General features: G+C 54.2%; 1 protein-coding gene and 1 pseudogene across 1 annotated transcript; one reads left to right on the top strand and one right to left on the bottom strand.

Moving 5' to 3' along the window:
* Positions 1-992: 992 nt before the first annotated feature.
* LOC113146516 lies at positions 993-11,999 on the bottom strand (annotated as a pseudogene).
* Positions 12,000-17,454: 5,455 nt separating this feature from the next.
* LOC34623741 (suppressor protein SRP40) lies at positions 17,455-19,890 on the top strand. The gene is made up of 6 exons (XM_026334055.1): positions 17,455-17,487; positions 17,652-17,695; positions 17,847-17,912; positions 18,053-18,109; positions 18,210-19,348; positions 19,748-19,890. The coding sequence occupies exons 1-6, from the start codon at positions 17,455-17,457 to the stop codon at positions 19,888-19,890; spliced, it is 1,482 nt and encodes a 493-aa protein (XP_026189840.1).
* The last annotated feature ends 687 nt before the right edge of the window (positions 19,891-20,577 follow it).

Raw genomic sequence — 20,577 nt, forward strand, 5'->3', positions numbered from 1 at the left:
GCGGATGCGATGGCGCAGCATCCGTTCTCCGCGGAGCAGCAGCTTTCGATGCAGCTGCGCCTCTTGCAGCTCTCGAAAAGCGAGCTCGTGGTGGGGGGGGGTGGGGTGTTTCTGGTTGTAGTGGGGGGTGGGGTTGTGGTGTTTCTGGTCGTAGGAGTGGTGCTGCTGTTGGTGGTGCTCTAACGCGCTGAACTCGCACGGGAAAGCTCGCCTGAAGGCGATTGCGCCTTGCTGCAGCTGCTGCAAACTCCTGCGAAACAACTCCAGCATTTGTTGCGGCGTATCTTCTGCTGCTGCCGCCTGTGTCGTCGCTGTTGCGTCTGCCGGCAGGAACCGCGCTCCTGGCAAACTGAGCAGCACCAACCATCGAGAAATCGAGCGAGCACTCCACCAGGTGTCTGCATCGCAGCGAGCCGCTGCAGTTGCTGCTGCTGCTGCAGCTGCTGCTGCCGTGGCTGTACCTGCAGCATCGCCAACAGAACGCGCAGCTGCAGGCTGCAGCAGCGAAGGGCTTGAACTCTCGTCGATATGCACATCCGCAGTGCAGAGCGAGACTTCTTCAAGCGCCACTGCAAAGAACAAACGCTGCAGCTGCCTCTGCTTCGTTCCCATCAATACATCCGCTGTCGTCAAAGACCTCTGCTGTAGCTGCTGCTGCTCTAGCTGCTGCTGCTCTAGCTGCTGCTGCTCTAGCTGCTGCTGCTCTAGCTGCTGCTGCTCTAGCTGCAGTTGCTTCTGCTCTGAATCGCCGACTCCCTCTTGAGGCACCGTCGCTTCAGGTGAGCGCACGAAGAAAGCTGCTGCCTCTGCGAGCGCCAAGAGGGAGGCATCTCTGAGCTCGCAGAGCAGCAACACCAGCAGCGGCTGCATGCGCAGCTGCATTTGTCGGTGCAGCTGCTGCTGCGGCAGAAGCGCAGCAGACAGCAATCGTGGCTGCCCATCTGCACTCAACAGTTCTGCCACCGATTGCGCCTGCTGCAGCAGCTGTGGGGTTTTTTGGCAGCAGCGATCCGAAGAGGCAAGCGCAGCGAGGAAGCCGCTGCGCAGACACCCGACTGCAGCTGCGACGACACTAAACAGCGCGCATGCAGGCAGCAGCAGCTGCCGCTGCTGCTGCAGCAGCTCGACGCTTGGCGCAGCTGCACCCCCATGCCGCTGCGGCTGCGCCTTTGCGAGCGGCTGCTGCAGCGGCTGCGTGCTGGCTAGTGCATGTCTGGCTGCTACGAAAGCGCGCGAGATCTGCTGCAGCCAGCACAGCAGCAGCTGCACGAGCTGCTCCTGCATGCATCGCTCCCAAGGGCCTAGTGCAGCAGCCACGCTGGTCGCTCTCCGACGCAGCAGCGCAGCAGCAGCGAGGAGGGCGACGGCTGCCGAGACAGCCGAGGAAGCCTCGCTCCAAGTGGCGAGAAAAGCCTTTCTGCGCAAGGCAACGAAGGCAGGAGCTTGCCCTCCAGCCTGTTGCTGCAGCTGCAGAGGCTGCTGCTGCTGCTGCGCCAGCGACAGCGGCGGGAGTGGCTGCTGCTGCTGCTGCGAAAGCCGAGGAATGGGGAGCAGAGCATCCGCTGCCTGCTGGAAGCGCTGCGCCAAATTCGCTTTTTGGTGCAGTCGCGCAGAGGCTGTCGCAGGAGCGGCGCCTTCAGCCGCCTCTGGCTGTTTCGCCGCTCGCGCTGCAGCGCGCTGCAGCGTCTGCAGCGCGCTGCAGCGAGCGACGTCGAGCAGCTGCCGCTGCTGCTGCGGATGCTGCTGCAGGGAGAGCACGCGTCTCCGGAAAGGCTTCCTCGCGCCGCTTCGCGCAGCGGCAGCCGCTGCCGCTGCAGCGGCAGAAGCGGCTGCCGCCGCTGCCGACGAGCATGCTGCCGAGAGGCTCCCCTCTTCTGCCGAAGAAGACACGCTGCGTCGCAAGGAAGCGCTTCCCCCCACGAACAGGGAGGGCCGAACTGCAGCTGCAGCAGCAGCAATCAGGCTGCTGCTGCTGCTGCTCAAGTGGCTCGCGGTGAGCTTCTTCAGACTCGATCCTGGAAGGGAGAGCTGCAGACTGACGCACGCACAAAACTTCTGCTGTAGCGCCTCGGGAAGCAGCTGCAGCAGCCTCAGCAGCAACGCGTAGAGCTGCTCCAGTTCAGACACTTGCGCTCCGCAAGGCGCAGCTGCGGATGCTGTTGCTGCCGCCTCGAGAGAGGCGCCAGCTGCTTCCTCGCTTGCAGCAGCAGCAGCAGCAGCGGGAGACGATCCTGCCCCCACACGCTGCTCACACTGCTGCTGCAGCTCGCGCGTCTGGCAGACTACACGCCGCAGCAACTCTGGTCCCACTGTCTGCAACAACTCTGGCAGCGCGGCAAGCACATTTCGTGGAAGCTGCAGCAAACACAACGCCACCAGCCGCCACACAGCAGTCAAGACAGAGAATTGCGCCGGAATCACCAGCTCCAGCAAAACGGCTGAAGCAGCAGCTCGCCAGCTGCCTTTAGAGCACGGGGAAGCAAGCCAGCTCAACCAGAAGCATATCCCCATGCAGAAGCGGCTCGGCACTCGGAGAGAGCAGCTCAATAAGAAGCAGCTCGAGCACTCAGAGAGCAGCTCAATCAGAAGCAGCTTGAGCACTCAGAGAGCAGCTCAATAAGAAGCAGCTTGAGCACTCAGAGAGCAGCTCAATCAGGAGCAGCTCGAGCACTCAGAGAGCAGCTCAATCAGAAGCAGCTCGAGCACTCAGAGAGCAGCTCGATAAAAAGCAGCTCGAGCACTCAGAGAGCAGATCAATCAGAAGCAGCTCGAGCACTCAGAGAGCAGCTCAATAAGAAGCAGCTCAAGCACTCAGAGAGCAGCTCAATCAGAAGCAGCTTGAGCACTCAGAGAGTAGCTCAATCAGAAGCAGCTCGAGCACTCAGAGAGCAGCTCGATAAGAAGCAGCTCAGCACTCAGAGAGTAGCTCAATCAGAAGCAGCTCGAGCACTCAGAGAGCAGCTCGATAAGAAGCAGCTCAGCATTCAGAGAGCAGCTCGATAAGAAGCAGCTCAGCACTCAGAGAGTAGCTCAATCAGAAGCAGCTCAGCACTCTCTCATGCAATCGGAAGCAGCTCAGCACTCAGATTGTTGCATCCGCGAATTTGATGTGAAAAAAGGCAAGAGCCTCTCACCTCGCCGTTGTCTCTGATTGTGCAGCAGAGGGCGTCTGCCGTAAGCTCCTGCAGCAGCTCGACTTCATCCATTGTGCTGCGAGCAAGTGTTGCTGTGCATGTGTGTGTATGTATATGTGTGTACGTATGTGTGGCAGCTCTATCAGACAAGAAGGTTCTTGCAAGGGGTAAGCCTCAGCCTTCCCGCTGCAGGTGCAGCGTGCTGGTAGCCGCGAGAAGGCAGCTGCACGAGAGCGGCAGCTTCCGATGAAGCGCAGTGAGCTGAAGAAAAGCTAAGGAGAAGCCGAAGTCAGCTTCAGCAGCAGCAGCAACAACAGCGGCAACAGCGCGAGCACCAGCTGGTGCCACTGCTGCTGCGACTGCTGAAGCTGCCACTGCAGTCAACTCCCATCCGCACGCATTCTTAATTCGTTGAGATTCTGTTGCGCGTGTGCCTTGCAAAAGGTCACAATTTTCCCGCGAATTGCTGCAGAACGGCAAATCAACTGCACGACGGCAGCAGCAGCGGCACATGCGTTCTCTCAGGCCTAGTCCTCTGGGGGGAGAAGCCGACACATACAGCGAAAAGGCGTTCCGCTGCACTGCCATCTGAAACAGAAACGAATGAGACAAAAAGCTTTACTGCGCTGTTTGCGTGTTTCATTGGGATGAGAGGCGTAGGCGTCAGCGACACCCCTTCCTCTATGCAAAGGGCATGCGCGACTGTGTGTGTGAGAGAGAAAGAGAAATTGAAAGAGGGAGAGAGAGAGAGAAATTGAAAGAGAGAGAGAAAGAGAGAGAGAAATTGTAAGAGAGAGAGAGAGAGAAAGAGAAAAAAATCGAAAGAGAGAGAGAAATTGAAAGAGGCTCTTCGCTGCTGACGACACGCACCTCTTCTCCATGAAAGGCCGTTTGATGCGCCTCCAGGGTATCCACAGCCACTCTGGTAGAAATCGAATTTGGTGGCATGAGCACTGCGAGAGGGGGGGAACAAAACGCGCGAAGAGCTGCACGAGTGGCAACTGCAGAGGCTTCTCCGAAACAAATTGCAGCTGTCACCACTACTTGTTGATAGCCGAAGAGACGGCCACGCGGTGGCAGCGCCTGAAGATCGCTACATCAACCGTCGTCTTTTGCTGCAAAAGAATCTCAGCAAGCTCCATTGCAAACTTTGCAACTAGCCCTTGCGCAAGCATGCGGTAGAGGAATTGCGGTTCGCAAGGCAAGGCGAGGGGATAGCAGCAGCTCTACGCCTACATATGCAGTGAACTCACAAAGCCGACATTTCTCCTGCTGTTCGCAAATCCTCAAGATGCAAGCAGCAGCCTCGAACGCTTCAGAGGAGAGCTCTTGCTCCTGCTCCTCTTCTTTTTCCTCTTCTTTTTCCTCTTCTTCTTCCTCCTGCTCCAACAGCAACAGCAGGAGCGGCAGCAGCGGCGCTGCTGCCGCTCCTGCTGCAGTCCGTGCAACGCTTTTTTCCGGCTCTTCCAATGCCAGCAGCAACGGCAACAGCAGCGATAAGGCTGTGATGCTCTCCTCGGCAGCAGAGGCTGCGTCTGCTTCGCCCCCCCTCTCGAGTTGTCTGCTCCTGCAGGTAGGCAAAATCAACTTTCTTGTGGACTGCCCTCTGCTGCTAAGAGACCTTCTTCCCGCAGCACCGATCGGCTATCAAACTGCCACTGCTGCAGCAGCTGCAGCAGCAGCTGCTGCAGCAGCAGACGCCACTTCAGAAGGCGCAACAGCTGCAGCAGCAGCAGCAGCAGATGCAGCAGCAGCAGCAGCAGCAGCAGCAGCGTCAGGTCGCTTCCGTTGTTCGACACGACTTAGCGCGCAGCAGCTGCTGCAGCGCCTTGAGGGGACCGTGTTGCATGCGATCCTCATTACGCAGCCTCAAGGATTCTTGGGAGTGCCGCTGCTGCTGCAGCAGCTGCAGCAGCAGCAGCAGCAGCTGCCGCTGATCTTCGCCACACGGCCTGTTGCGCTCTTCGGCTGCACAGGAGTAGCCTTTTTGCGATCCGAGCAGGGAGGCTGCGTACTTCCTGCTGCTGCTTCAGCGGCGCCGGCAGTTTTTTCCGCAGCAGCAAGGGCAGCTGCCGCCCCTCCGCATGCGCCCGCTGCGCCAGGCAGTCAGAACCAGCAAGAGGCGCTGCTCCTGCTAGAGGATAGCAGCGACGACTTTCTCCTGCTGCTGCAGCAGGGGAGCACCAGCAAAGCAAGTGACATCAAAGGCTTCGAGACGCTGCTGGTGTTGTGCAGCTACGGCCAGCGCCACAGCATTCGCGCTGCAGGTGCTGCAGCAGCGGCTGCAGGTGCTGCTGCTGCTGCTGCTGCATGTGGTGTAGGTACAGCAGCAGCAGCAGCAGCAGCAGGCCCAGCGATGCAGCAAGAATACGTCGTGACATCCTGCAGCAGTGGATTCTGCTTGGGAGGCGCCAACTGGATAATTGAGACGCCTTGCGGAAGCAGAATCTTCGTAGTCGGGCCGAGCAGCAGCAGCAGCAGCAGCAGCAGCAGCAGCAGCAGCAGCAGCAGCAGCAGCAGCAGTAGTAGTAGTAGTAGTAGTAGTAATACTGCAGCGTATCAGCGCAGTCCTTTAGAGGCCGACTGGAGTTTGCTGCCTTCTGCGGATGCTGTCGTCTTCTTCGAGTGTATGCCTCCGCCACGCAGTCGCATGCAGCCCGTCAACAGCAGCACAGAGAGCAGCACAGAGAGCAGCAGCAGTGCTGCTGTCAAGAACTGCTCCGAAACGCCAAGTGATAGCACAGCAAGAGGCGGCAGCACAACCACCAAGTCAGAGCCGGCCACAGATAACAGCAGCAAGAGCAGCAGCAACACAAGCAGCAGCAGCAAGAGCAGCAGCAGCAACAGTAGCAGCGGCGCAGATAGCAGCAGCAAGGGCAGCAAGAGCACGCCTGGAGACGATGCCGTTAGCAGCAACACAAGCAGCAGCAGCAAGAGTAGCAGCAGCGCAGATAGTAGCAGCAAGGTGCGCGGAGACGTGACTGTACAGCAGCGGCTAGAGCTGTTGCTGCGCGTGGTTGCTGCTGCAGTTGCTGAGGGCAGCAGTGTGTTGATTGCAACGGATCCTTGTGGCGTGCAGCAGCTGGAGTTGTTGCCGCTTCTGCTACGTCGGCTGCCTCGCACAAGTGCCTCTACGTCGCCTACCTGCGTATACACCGTTGGCTTGAACGCGCCTCTGCTGCTGCGCTGCGCAGACGAGGCCGTTGAATGGGTTCAGCCGCCTCTTCAGCAGCAGCAGCACCACTTGAGAGGCGACTTTTCAGGAGGAGCAGCAGCAGCTGCAGCGGATCTATGCTGCGATCCTCCCTTTGGCTACGCAGAGCTGCAGCAGATGCAGCAGTTGTTTGCTGCCGAGTTGCTGATGCAGCTGCCTCCTGTGAGACGGCCGTGTGTTGTCTTGGCGGCTTCTGCTGCTCTCCGAGTAGGTCCAGCTGCGCAGCTGCTGCAGCAGTGGCGTAGCTGCAGCAGCGTGTTGCTGCTGCTTATTGATCCGTCGTTTGCTGCAGCGGGAGACATCTCCCGACCGCCTCCTGCAGCGCAGCAGGCGGTTCTCAAGGCGCAGCTCGCGAGGGAATTGGCGACGCTGCAGCGACGGCATAGCGGAAAACAGAAAGCTCTCGTCGCAAGCAGAGACAGCGGCACTCAAAGCCTAGCAGCTGCCATGGAGGCACTGGCGAGACAGCTGGCCGTTGCCGTCTGCGGCTCTCTTCTATGGCCGTTTTTTTACGGCGAGTCTTTCCTAGGCCCCTTGATGATGCATGAGCAGAACCAGCAGGAAGCCGCAGCAACAGCATCCACTGCTCCGGCAGTATCAGGTGATTTGAACATACAGCTGGCCGCAATCCCCTTAGACTTTCGGCTGACAGCTGCGGACGTTTCGCTGCTAGTGCAGCAGCGTGCGGCTCCTACTGCGTCTGTCGCTCTGCCCCCCTCCTTCTTCGGTTATTTCCCTGCGAGCGCCTGCGTCACCACAGCTGAGCCAAAGCAGCCGAGGCTGTTGCAGCTCATGCAGCCCACTGCGCTGCTGCCTCTGGAGAGGCGGGTATGCTTGAGTGACGCAGCGCTTCTCTCGCGGCAGTTCTCGTTGTTGCAGCTGTCTGCGGAAGGGCTTTCGCTCGTTGCACACGAAGCGCCTGTGGCTCCTCCGCCTGCTGGTGCTCCTTGCAAAGCCAGTTGTGGTGGTAACGGTGTGAAAAATCAGCAGCGTGTTTCTATCGCGCCTGTCGCTGAAGGGGCACTGCTCTATTGCAAGGCGAATGGCGCTACCTTATTTCCTCCTGCCGCTGCAAATGGAGCTGCCATACGGCCTGCAGCCGTGGCTGCCTCCGAAAGCTGCCGCTGCCCCTCGCTGCTGTTCGGACAGCCCGCGCTGCACGAAGTAGAGAAGTTGCTGCGGCAAAAGGGGTTCAAAGATGCACATAGAGCGTCCGCTGAGTCAGCGGCAGGGGCGCATTCATGCAGTCTTCTAGCATCGCAGATCCCTTCCACTGCGGCAGCGGAAGCAGCTGCACTTGCAACCACCCAGATTCGTGTGCCTTCGCTGAAGGCCTCTCTCGTGCACTACCCTTGTTGTGGAGTTATTGATGTATACACCTCTGAAAAGGCAGCACGGGCGCTGTTGCGCCAGCTGCTGCAACAGGTTCTTCTGCAGGCCACATTACACGAGGCAGCCTGTAGCAACTCGCCAGTTTCGCAGTAGCTACTGGCTCCGGCTCTTTATTCTACTGCCCTGCCATTGCTGCTGCGCGACAGTAACAAAAGATGCAAGGCGTCTACGGGAGCAGCAGCGGGCTATATGCAGCCGATGAGACGATGGCGTTCGTTTTTGTGCCGTATCACTAAATGATCCAGTTTCACACGACTTCTATAGCCTACCCTCGGGGCTGTCTGTCAGGGAAGTGGGCGAAGGTACTCGCTGCAGCTGCAAAGGCCCTACCCTACTCTGCAGCAGCAACAGCACCGCGAGCAACACATTCGTCGACTACCCAGCAATTGAGGCTACGACAATGCCACAGACACCACCGAAAGGGCCTTCCTAGCCATCTGAGTCATCAGAAATGTGAGGAGGGAGGGCAGCACGGGGAGAAGTTCTTGCGTTGGGTATGGAAGACAGGAAGAATGCCGCGAAACTCAGAGTGGGCATTACGCGTCCTCACGCTTCTCAGTGTGCAGAGAGTTTAATTATGTGTTAGAATTCTGAGAAGAGAGAAACTTCTATTGCGGTGTCAATGTTCGTCTGCAGCTGCTGGTAGCACATGGAATAGTGGTATTGCGTAACATACAAGGTCGTGGTGCGGCAGAAATGCAGTTCCTCTGAAACCTATCTGCTGCGCCGTTCCAAAAGCCGCGAACGACCCAAGCGTCCTACAATTTGGAGAGCATTCGCAAATTGCCTCTCCAATAAAGTAATACTGTAGACTTTTAATGAGCGGCTGCGACGGGTGCCGGCAGCTCTGACAGCCCCAGTTTGGAGACCTAGTTCTGCAGCTTGACGGCTTCATGAAGCGCTTCACGTCTTGTTTTAGGAGTTTTAGTCTAATTTTATCGCACATATGCACGCAATTTCACACTTTCTCCCGGCGCTACGGACTCGGTTCTACCCGGTGTGCGTTCTGGATGCATGGCGAGTTTGCTGTCTAGTGGGACTGCGGTACCCCTGCAATTCCATCAGGAGGCTCCTTGAGACTATTCAAGGGCTGATTTCCAGTCCGTGTGCTGAGAGCAATGCAACGCTGCCTCTCTTGGACCTCGTTGTAGCAGCGATAAGTCGCCGCTCCTGCTGCCTTCTGCTGCCGAAGGGAATGGTGGTTGTGGTGTTTAACCTTCCCTAGATTTTCTTCGCTGCATTCCAGGCTAAGAGAATGTTGCACGTGACGCTGCGATGGCTAGCCCTGATAACACTTGCGGTCCTGTTCATCCTGCAGCAAGTATTTGAACCACTCGTCACGATTTGGGTGGCTCTGGGGGAATTCTTCCACTGCGTTAGCTTTATTCTTCTGTTGGACCTCTTGATCACAAATAAGGGCTACAAGGGGCTTAGCATCAAGACACAGCTATGTTTTCTTCTCGTCTACTGGTTCCGCTACCTCGACAACTTCTTCACAGATCACCCCAATCACTGGATCAAGGTGCGCCCGTGGCTTCTCTCTACCATAACAGTTGGAAGCACTGTACAATTTGCTTGTTAGCATACCCCTATAGGGTTTCTTGGAGCGGGGCAGCACCAGCATTGATGCATTCGCAGCCGGTGCAAAAAGACCAATTTTTTCCCTGATGTTCTGCGAAAACGGTGCCGTAGCGAGACAAAAGTGTTTGCGTTAGTCTGGAGACATTATCTGCGCTCCCTTCATCTCGATTTCACGTGCAGCCCTCGTATTTATTGGCAATCTGTAGGTGCCAATGCAGCTTTTTGAGAAGGCGGGAGTACGTATGGCTTTCTACTAATGCCTGTACGATCCACGTTGCTTGATGTGTTGTGAACCGACCATTGCGCATCGTCTCTAAATGTCATGCTGTGATCTTTCGAGCTGATATGTGTGTAATCAGGTGCTCAAGCTGTTCTACATGATGAGCTCCCTAACACTAGTTGTATCGATTTACTGGCTGCGTCACACGTGGGAGAGGAGAAAGGATTCGTGCTCCCTGCCAGTATTGTTCGTGCTCTCTGTATTATTCGGAACAATCAACTTCATCCTTGACACGCAGCAGCCGGGGTCTACCCTAGAACACAGCTTGCAATATTTCTGGATCGTTTCTCACTACTTGCAGGTGCGCCGTTACTGGCCCTTCGTCACTTGTGTGTAATTCTGCTCTTCTGCGATATTTGGGGGAACCCAGCTGTATGCGGAGCTTCGCTCATGGGCAAATTTCATCTCAAGTGAACATCCTGCTGTGCTCTTCTGTTTCAGGGCTTCGCAATGCTCCCTCAGTTCATTTTTTGTTACCGGGATCCGGAAAACAGGGACTCACTCCTGACAGCGTATATATTAGTTCTAGGAACATATCGTCTCTTTTATGCGTTGAACTGGATAGAACGCAAATACACCAATAATTTCTTCTACATTTCAGGTCCCATGGGCCTTGGAATTCTAGCTGTCTTCCTCGCCGACTTCATTGCGTATAAAATCAGGAAGAAGAGCTGTATATCGTCGCTCGTCTTGCGCCTAGGTCCGCCATTGCTTTAGTGTGTCTCTCCCCCCCTTGTATTTCCTACAAGTTGTATTTCACGGCTCAGTCTGCGTGTTTTTGGCCACTTCGCATGAGCAAGCGCCTGAGTGTTCACTCTTTCAGCACGCGTAGGAGTCGCATTTGCCTGCTCGACCTGGGTCAGGCCGTTCCCTGATGATGCGAGCGTGCAAGATGTCGAGTTCATGAGAACCTGCGCTTTTTGGCTTTCCACGTGTGCGCATTGCTTGCGTCATGCTCCAGATGATAGTATGCAAGTCTCGAGACTCCCTCTGCTCTCTGGATTCGGGGAAGAATATGAACGGGTGGACCCCGGCAGAGCCGGAGCTTCCTCAGGCCCCACGGTGATATCAGTGGGCCGCATATCTCCAATGGAATTAGACACGCGTTCCGTTCAAGTTTTCGGGAGACCTCGAGGTCCATCACTTTATGACGAACCACCGGGTATGTCTGTTCGAGAAGGACGGCTCTCCTGAAAAGCACTTTTGCCCATCGCGGCCAGCTAGTGGCTCTGCCGATTTCTCACTCTCACAGTGTTTGCGTTGTTCGGTTCCTCTGCAGAGCCCTATGTCGCCCCTCCCTTGCCCTCGCTGCCTCACCCCTCTGCTGCTGCAAGTGACGCAGTTCTGGACCCCTTAGATAAGCAGACTGGCGATTGTACAGCTTCGTCCACACCTGCTGCTCACGAACTTGAACTAAAATCGGTTGTTTAGGATTTGGGCCCGACCGCATAGTCCTGATTTATTTCATTGCGGGGAATTCAGCGGCCTCGACTCCGCTGCGGCGAGCAAGTGCCCGCTCCGCATCCGTGAGGATGCTCAAATGATGATGCTCAGAAGCACTTTTTTGTTTTGTGGGCATGGAGGCTCCAAACTGCCTTGCAGGAATCCAACTTGCGCACCAGTTAATGAACAAAGGAGTACGGCACTTTTTTGATGATAAAAATGCAGATTTAACTGAGAGACTGCTGCAGAAAGTCTCGGCTTCCTACAACAGCACGGGTAGGCACACAGTGGGTGCGAACTGGGTAACCACGCCACCCCCGAAGAAGGCGGTCGGAAAAAGCATTACTGAGAATCAAAAAGGAGTAGGCACTATAGCAAGAGACTCTCGAAACTCGAAACTGGGAGGATGCAGTCACACAGACCCTTGGTGCAGGGCCACTATACGTGGATACGCAAGAAACCTTCGCCACCTTGCAGTGCATGGACTATAAGTTATCCCTGAACTCCCATGCCTTCATTGAGTAGTACGCCATGTTGGTCACGCCGATCGTTAGCAGAATAAGTGGTCCTACCTTTTTTGACGCCTGCGTAGACGAAAGGAACGCACACAGTGTGTTTCATCTGCCTGCCTGTTGCTCCCATAGGACCTCGGAGCGATGGCTACAACACGGTGGTGGCAAATCGCTCCTGCTTATCTACGCAGTGTCTCGACATTACAGCATACCCGTGCGAATCGCCTCGCGCCTATGGCGGTGCAGGCTGCTCCGGCTGCAGCAGCAGCGATGGAAGCATAGCCAATGTGGTCTGTCTTCTGGATGGCAAGGCCCGTTGCTGCGAACGCACTGCCAAGGATCGTTCCCCCAACAAGCGAAGCTTTTGAACCCGCACGGAAATATCCATACATGCCGCTGCCAAGTGCTGCAACGGCACTGCTGAGGGCTATGTGGTGGGCCATGATGCCAGCGATTCAAGGGTGCCCTTTTATGACCAGAAAACGACTTGTGGTAGCATTTAGGTAGCAGCCACACCGAAAAGTCGTCCTTTTTGTCGAAACACGTTTGAATCATGCGGTTGCGTGGCATCGTATGCGGCTACTCTGGCTGGGCTGCCCTGCAGACGACTACGAGGCGGTACTTGGACCGAAACAGCTTCTTCAGCTGCGGCGCTCATTGAGAGCGCATTCCTTACCGGATTCTCCTATTTTCTGGCATCAAATTTGTATACCCTACAGATATTGTTAGCCCAGTAGTGCGTTCCTAGGATCACTGCATGATCTTTTCCACCCCCCCAGGGCGGGATGCTGTGACCATCCAGCATCCGGATAAAACGTCTTCTTTCGTATATTACCCCTAGTGACAATCGAAATTGGGCATTCATGTCTGTGTAAATTACGTGTGTGTGGAATTTAGTGCCTCCCGTTTGCATATGCCTCCTAGGAGGGCCGGATTGACAGTCTACCTTTACGCCTTACGTTTGATGCACGCCATAGGAGGCATACAACAACTGCATTAAAAGGGTGGGACTATCGATAACTTCGCTGCCGTTCCACCATATGCTGTTCTAGGAAATTGACTACATGCAACGCTGACATTGCCTGTAGTGTCTGCATGTAACCTTTCACGATGTATCTGCATCGGTCGCACACCACGTGAGTGGACCAGAAGGGGACTGACGGCCATCTTGAGCCATATAGCTTGGATAATCTAGCGTTGGAAGCTACACTTTAGCAGTTTCTAGCGTGGTAGTCAGCACGAACGAACAGTTGACCCCTGCGCTTTCCGTTAAACCATTTTATGTGTTTGTTGTAGGGCACAGTTGGGCCCATACTGTTGTAGTGCATGCTCTGCGCCTATGCACTGGGTTACTGTGTGCTGCGGCACACAGTAGTTAGGAGAATATTGCAGCTGCCTGCACCTTAGCTGTCATTCCTTCTCTAGGGCTGATATCCGATATGTCAAATTCAAGAAGACCAAGGTTACGGAAAGCAACACCTCGATGTATTATCGTGTTTTGCTCGGGCATTTTTTGTGTGCGGCCGCAAAGAAACTCCGCGGGAAGAGTTTAACATGCCGTTTCTTACATCCGCAAACACTCTGGAGAGAACCTAGATTAATTCAACCCTTGCCTGAATTTCTCACGTGACACTGGATAGGTACACTATCATGTCCATCACAAGGCGCAGATACGAATTGTACTATGGCATCTAGCACCCGGAAATAGTTCATGTAGCTTCATATTTCTTAAAGGTAGGCAAGTCAACTAGGAGTAGAGGGAAGTTCCTCGCAGAGTTTGTACAAAGACGCTTGAAGAGACTTCTACACTAGGTCAGAAATTATCATTATAAGCGACTCGAATGGTAGCTTCATAGCTCTCTCTTTAGTGAGCCACGCCTTTCCGCTAGCGGCAAAATTCCAGGCAGTAAAATAGCTGCATAATGCTGCTTAACCCCCCAAAGGGCTGCAGGCGGCTTGGCTATTCACTGGCTTCGCTCCTACATTCGCCACTCCAACCAGTGCAATACCGCGAGGCACCAAAAGCATTTGCTCACATTTGTGAGGCATCTTCGTCCAGTTTCGAATGCGAAATATAGAGCTATCTATCTGCTTTTCAACCTGTCGGCTTCTCTGGCATATCAGCTTCAACCACGTACAAATATGCCATGTAACTGTGTCGCTTGAACTGCCCCAGGACACGTGTTGCATGAGGCATTTTCTAATGTGTCGTCATCTTTCGGGGTTTTCTGTGGAGGCTTGTCTGTTCAGGAAACACCTGGCAGCAAGCACAATCGCCGTGGGGCTCGCCACAGTGCGCAGCTACCCTCTTCTTGCTGCACTCAAAATACTCATTATTCCCTCTAGACGGAATAATGGGGGAAAGAAGGTCTTTAAAGGATTACATAGCGGTCAAACACAATTAAAGACATCACTCGAATAAGTTCATGCATAAGAGTCCAGGCCCCACGGAGGAGCAATCATTGATCAGCATATGCATGCAAGTATCCCATCTAGCGGTTTCCAGTTTCCAAAGTATCCGCGAAAATTCGTAGGGAGCTATGGTAGGTACATTCGATCAAGAATCGTAAAAAATTAACTACTGCGGTTTGTTTTTTTCGCATGAATTCTTTGTTGTGAGGTTCCCTGAGCTCGAAACAACAGAACGCAATGCTGTGCGCATGTGCGCTTGATGTTCTTTTAATTTGCTGTGAATGCTAGAAGTGCTCCAAAGGGGTCTTTATGGACACAGACACCCTAGCTGTCCTTCTGCCTGCAGATCGGGACCATAAGGGGCGCAGCAATGGGAATGGGGAGACCTGTTTGAAACCCCTACTTTACTCTATATTGAGGCCCCAAATAGTCTGGATTAGAGCACCGTCATACGGAGGCCTCAATCAGACCATTAGTTGGTAGCACAGCATGGTTTGATGCAGCTGCTACCCCGCTGATCCACCAACTGTAAATTCAAAAGAAGGCCATGTTTCCCAACAAGAGCTTTTCAGCTTTGCTTGAGCCACTTTGGTAGTTTTAGCATTCTATCCCTTTTTAGCAATAGGCTTGGAGAAAAATTTCATCTGTCGATGGAAGCATACGGTGGCGAAAGGCTGTTTCGGGCGACTAATGCCTGACTGCAAGTAGATGCGAATCCAGCGGTTCCACAGTTATTCAACAGGCATGAACCTACAGTCGATTGAAAAGCTTATACATTTCTTGCTAAGTTTATGCTGACCAGTAAATTATAACGGCCAAAATGATGGGCAAGTACTCGAAGATTTCGTCAGCCCGTTGGAGAAGAACCTTACTTTGAACAGGTCAGAAGAAGAAACAGGAGTCCTTTTTCTGGGCACTATCATCAGGCAAGCGATCGCTCTAGTTGTGAATATAAGCAAGAAAAGCAAATAAAATACCTGTATGTATTATCACTCTTCAAGCCTTCAGTTACGACCTGGTCCATTGCTCTATGGCGAGATAAGCTTAACGGCAAGGGCCAGGACAGTTTGGGAAGCTGATGTATGGAAATTTATTGATAGATCGGTATATCGAGCAATACAAGTCTTTAGCTTGCAAAATCCGCAACGTAGAGGAACAGATGCTTTATCACTGATATTTCTTAGGTCTATGGCAGTGGTCCGCTTGGTGGTCACAATGTCAGTGGTTCAACGGTTAAGAAAACAAGAGGGGGGGTCCCCGCAAGGCATAGACTATCCGACGTTTCTGTCAACTATTGTGTCTTCGCCTGAAAAGAAAGAACCATTTTGGGGATTTTATCATATGAATGTCAAAGACTGTCAACCGGCTCTAGCCTACATTCTAAAACCAACGAAAAAAACGCAAGGAGCCTGCGCTTCTAAGCAGCCTCAGATATCTATTTAATAACGCATCTGCTTCCAGTGTGGTACACTGGGTCATATACTTCGGGATCGCAAGCCCATGCAAGAATCCAGAGAACATGAGCACCGTAACTAAGCCCAGCGAGAGTGGGCTGCCTGGAGAACAAAGAGGTGTATCAAGTAAAAGGCAGTGCCCCCACGCAGGCTGCGCTGCAGCGAGCGGGGCCTAAGACAACATAGCCTTAGTCAGTGGTAAACCGCGGGTCAGTTCCACGGCAAACACATTTGCACACATAAACAAGAATCGCTAGGTTTTTGAAACCAGATGTGAAGTGCCTGTGTTATTCAGAAGCGCAAAAGTGTAATCTGTCTATTCACTCGTTCGAGCAGCCCCTAGGCCTCTAGCTTGCTAACAGTTGGCAGAACGCAAGGGTTGCGAGGGTTACGGTGGATTAATCCTGCCTTAAATCGTTCCGAGTCCGTGACTTATATGCTGGACCCATGCCTCACTACGTAATCCTAGGTTCCCACAAAGTTGTTGGAAGGCATGCATGAGACCACAAATGAACGCCGTGTAAATTAGTGTGCTGGAACGCGCCAGGCAGATGAACCCTCTAGTCTCCTCAAGAACCCTTATTTAATCTGTGGTATGCATGGTAAAGTTGGTGCGTTCACCGGTGGAGCAAATCTTCATGCTGGTGGCTCTGCGGCGCACTAAAAGAAGGCGATTCTGAGCACGCATTCCGTTTTCGCGGTTCTGTAGCCGGTTTCTTACTTAAGAATATGCTCGAACTTTATGCCCCAAGCAACTGGGATGAAAAGCACCAGGGAGTTCGCGGATGTGTGTAACTAGTGAGCGCTACTAGCAGGTCGGTCATCTGATGGTTTTCAGCACACCGTACTGAGCTGATTTCCAGATATGCCCCAACCCACGTTCCCCACGGTATCAGAATCCCCCACAGCATAAAGAAGAGATTGAGCGGCATGCTGATGCCTTGTTGAGAAGTCAGCGTGCAAAGGTCGACACGCGCTTTGAGGCATAAACCGGTGTTCGTGCCGAAAAAGGCGGGGAAGGTGGCGGAACCGTGTGAGTCTCGTGATTCGAAATACGGTCGTTCTGCGGGAAAGATTGGAATGCCTCATCAGCAAATCGCTTGACAAACCACACGGAGCAACAGTCCACTTTGAATTTGAAGCCATTGACACGCCTTCGTACAAATCATGATCAGTTGCTCTAAGAATGCGTAAGGCTACATCAAGTTGCCAGAATTATACACCCCGCTGCTGCAACCTTCGCGGACGATCCAACTAACCGCGGCGCTCGTCTAGGGTCTGTTGTTTCTACACCAACTCAATCAGCCCCAACCGCGCCACACCGCACGCTCATGGAAACTCATTGCTCAAGACTCTTCCTGGGAAACGCAAGCCAAGCACTCTCTGCAACCGGAAAGGCGCGCTAGCTTGGAGTTGTCTGCTGTGTGCGCATGGTGCTGGCTTGTTTAGATACTCAGGGGACTGAGCTGTGTGTGAGCCTTCGGACGTAAAGAAACGGCTTCCTCGCCATGAGGCTACTACGTGGCGATGCAGTCTCTGTATAGAGGCTCCTAAGAATCTAGGGATAGCCTGTTTTCCTCAAGCTCCGAGCATCGATTTTTGTGGCGGAAGGCCATAGAGATTCTTTTGCATCTGTCTGCTCGTAAGAACGAGTGATGCCTTTTGTTGTGCACAGTCTAGGGTTTTGCGTTGCGTGTTTCGGCCATACTGAAATGCTTACGATTCTGATATCCAGCAATTTGGTGGCTTCTGCGATCGCTGCATGCGGCCGCTGCCACCGCATGCAGAGACAGCCCCGTGGTACCCCTCACCACAGCGAGCCGATCCTTTTGGCCTAAGCAGTACACCCCAAATGCTAAGCGCGGAAGGCGAATGCATGCATTTGAGATGCTAGTGCTGCGCCATTAGTGTGGCATTCGTATTTAGCAGGCTGTGGGCTTGTTTCACCCCTTCCAGTAAAGACCGCCTGGAGAGCGCCAGAGAAGTCTGAGGCGATTTGAGGCTGTTCAGCCTCTCGTCGCCACTTGCTACTATGGAGTTGAATGTCTACAGAGCCGCCCAAAAGGTTTGCCTGCAGAAGCCACGCACCACTGCAAGCCGTAGCCGCAAGGCAGTCGGACTTAACGCAGGATGCATTTCCCCCTCCCCCTTGCTTCTCCCCTTCCCCCACTCCCCCCGCCTTCCAGCACCAGAAAGCCTGTGAGTTGCGCTGTGTACCTTCCTCCTCAGGATGCGGCGAAGGCGGAATGCCAAAAATGCATGCAATACGGGCAGTAAGCACACGAATCCTGTAGAGGGGTTCAGGCCGGCAGTTTTCTGTCTGCCTGAACTGCTGAAAGCTCCTTTGGCAGCAGGCGCTAAATCCTTTCTTTTTCGAGTGAGGGGTCGACTGTAGCACGCACTGTGGGGGCGCCTTTTCTGCAGCTGGACGTACCAGTGCCGCAATCGCCGGGTGTATCTACAGCGGCCCACACGGACGCAGATCCTTCGGTAATTTTTCGAACCTAGGATTCGCATCTTCCCGAGCTTGCTAGACACTATCCAACTAGCCGAACGATGACAGGTGCGCGGTATTTGAGCGGGGGAGGGGCAAGAGGGCGCTAGTTTCGAGGATGTGCTTTGTGGTGCAGCAATCCACGCTTGAAGCCCAAGCACGTGAACGCCGATGATGCTCCCGAAATTCCGCTGTAAGATCGCCCGTTTAAACGCATGTATCTTTTGTCCCCTGCCTCATCAGAGCTGCGCTGCAAACGTCTAACGCCGTACGCTTGGTGTGCTGATCTTCAGAATAACTGACGGAGACTGGTATCGGGATAGGCGCTTGGCAGAGCAGATTAAGCAGGAAGAAGTGGCTCTTTATAAGAACACCAAGAAGGGTGCCGAGAAACGCCGACACAGCAGTAGCAGCAGTGATAGCAGCAGCAGCAGCAGCAGCAGTGATAGCAGCAGCAGCAGTAGCAGTAGCAGTGATAGCAGTAGCAGTGATAGCAGTAGCAGTGATAGCAGTAGCAGTGATAGCAGCAGCAGTGATAGCAGCAGCAGCAGCAGTGATAGCAGCAGTGGTAGCAGCAGTAGCAGTAGCAAAGCATCGTCTCGTGCCTCACGTGCAGTTGTCAAGAAGCGTGATCCCTCTCTCCCCGGAGGAGAAGTAGCCGCAGCTACAGCATCTGCAGCTAGCGCAACTGGGAGCAGCGGCGTTGCACCTCTTGGTGGGAGTGTGGCGCTGCATTCGGGATCAAGAGTAGCAGAAGAGCAGCTTTTACTGGCAGTCAAGTCTGAGCCAGTAGATCCTGAGGTGCTTGAGCAACAGAAACAGGTGAAAAGGCACCAGCAGCAGCAGCATCAGAGCCCTCTGGTCAAGTCGGAGACAGAAGTGCCTCGCAAGCGCCTCCAAGAAAGCAGCAGCAGTGGTAGCAGCAGCAGCAGCAGTGGTAGTAGTAGCAGCAGCAGTGGCAGCAGCAGCAGTGGTAGCAGCAGCAGCAGCGACAATGAGAGCAACAAGAGGAAGGCACGTCGGAACCCAAAGAAATCGAGACGATTGTGCAGAAGCAACGAAGTAAGCTCTGCTGTTCACCGCACCAAGTGGGAGGTACACCACGAGGCGAAGAGTTTGGAAGACGCGATGATGAGGGAGAAGCAGCAGCAGCAAGAGTATTCGCGAGGGAGAGCAGATGAAGGCATATTTCGAGAAGGAAGACGCGACAGAGGTGTCGAGCGAGACAGAAGGATGGAAATGGGCAAAAGCGAAGCAACACGGGAGGCTAGGGGAAGGTCAGGAGATAATTCTTATCGAAATCGGCGAGGATCTGTGCAAGAGGGAGAGAGAGATGGACGAGAATACTGCAGAAGGGATAGAGGGAGTGACAGAGGGCGAGAGAGGCATGTCGAAACAGGGGAAAGAAGAAAGCAACTTGCAGAAATTGACGGTGAAAGAAAGCGGCATGCTGGACGAGAGAGCGGCAGAGAGAGATACGCAGAAGAAGAAGATCGAGAGAGAGAGTGGCATGCTGGACGAGAGAGCGGCAGAGAGAGATACGCAGAAGAAGAAGATCGAGAGAGAGAGTGGCGTGCAGGGAGAGAGAGAGGAAGAGAGAGATACGCAGAAGAAGAAGATCGCGAGAGAGAGTGGCGTGCAGGGAGAGAGAGAGGAAGAGAGAGATACGCAGAAGAAGAAGATCGCGAGAGAGAGTGGCGTGCAGGGAGAGAGAGAGGAAGAGAGAGACACGCAGAAGAAGAAGATCGCGAGAGAGAGCGGCATGCAGGGAGAGAGAGAGGAAGAGAGAGATACGCCGAAGAAGAAGATCGCGAGAGAGAGCGGCGTGCAGGAAGGGATAGAAGAGAGGAAGGCGGAGAGAGAGGGGAGAGAGGAGAGAGAGACAGAGAGGTTGTGAGAGACTCGGAGAAATGTGAATCTCGAGACAAGCAGCGTGGCAGGGGGGAGAGTGAAAGGGTAGGGCGAGGTAGATAGGGGGGTTCCTAGGGGTATTTGCTGAGTGCCAGAAACGCCTCTGCGTTTCCCCAGATAGGCTTATTGGCACTTGTAGTGTTTCTTTGGAGAGGTGTGTGCACCCCCGAGTGTAAATAAGTTGCCTCCTTCCACATTTTATCCCTCGCGCAGGCACTTCTGTCGGCTTTGCCTCCCACGTTCCTCTAAGCTTTTACCTACGCCCCCGTCGATTTTCTGTGCCGTTGAGGCTTGGGGAGTTGCGGCCTTAGTGTCGTCTGTAAAGCTCCAAAAGAGCTCCTCCGTAGTGTGTTCGAGCAACCGCCATGGCGCATGTCGCGCTGGAAGGCGCCTTGACGGGCAACTGCCTCGTTTCAGTTGGGGGGAGTACAGACATTGGGGAGCGAGAGGCGGCTGGTGTTGCCTCTGAAGGCGCAGAGTTAGAATTCTGAGGAGAGAAGGGGCCTAGTTAGCTTAATGCGGGGGATAGGAGAGAGAGGGGGAGGATCTTGGAAGGTGGGGATGTCGCGTGTCGGTTGGTAGGGGAGTGTCTGCGGCGAGTTGTGCCTGAAACGGCCCCCTTGGCGGGGGAACGCCTGGGGAGTTCGTAACAGGGGTGAACGTAGACACTCCTGGAAATATATTTACGCACATTTATATACATATCTACGTATAAGCGGATTTCAGCAGCGAGACAGCTGCCGCATCGCC

Source organism: Cyclospora cayetanensis, unplaced genomic scaffold (genome assembly GCF_002999335.1).
Source record: "Cyclospora cayetanensis isolate NF1_C8 unplaced genomic scaffold, CcayRef3 CcayRef3_contig_35, whole genome shotgun sequence".
NCBI lineage: Eukaryota > Apicomplexa > Conoidasida > Eucoccidiorida > Eimeriidae > Cyclospora > Cyclospora cayetanensis.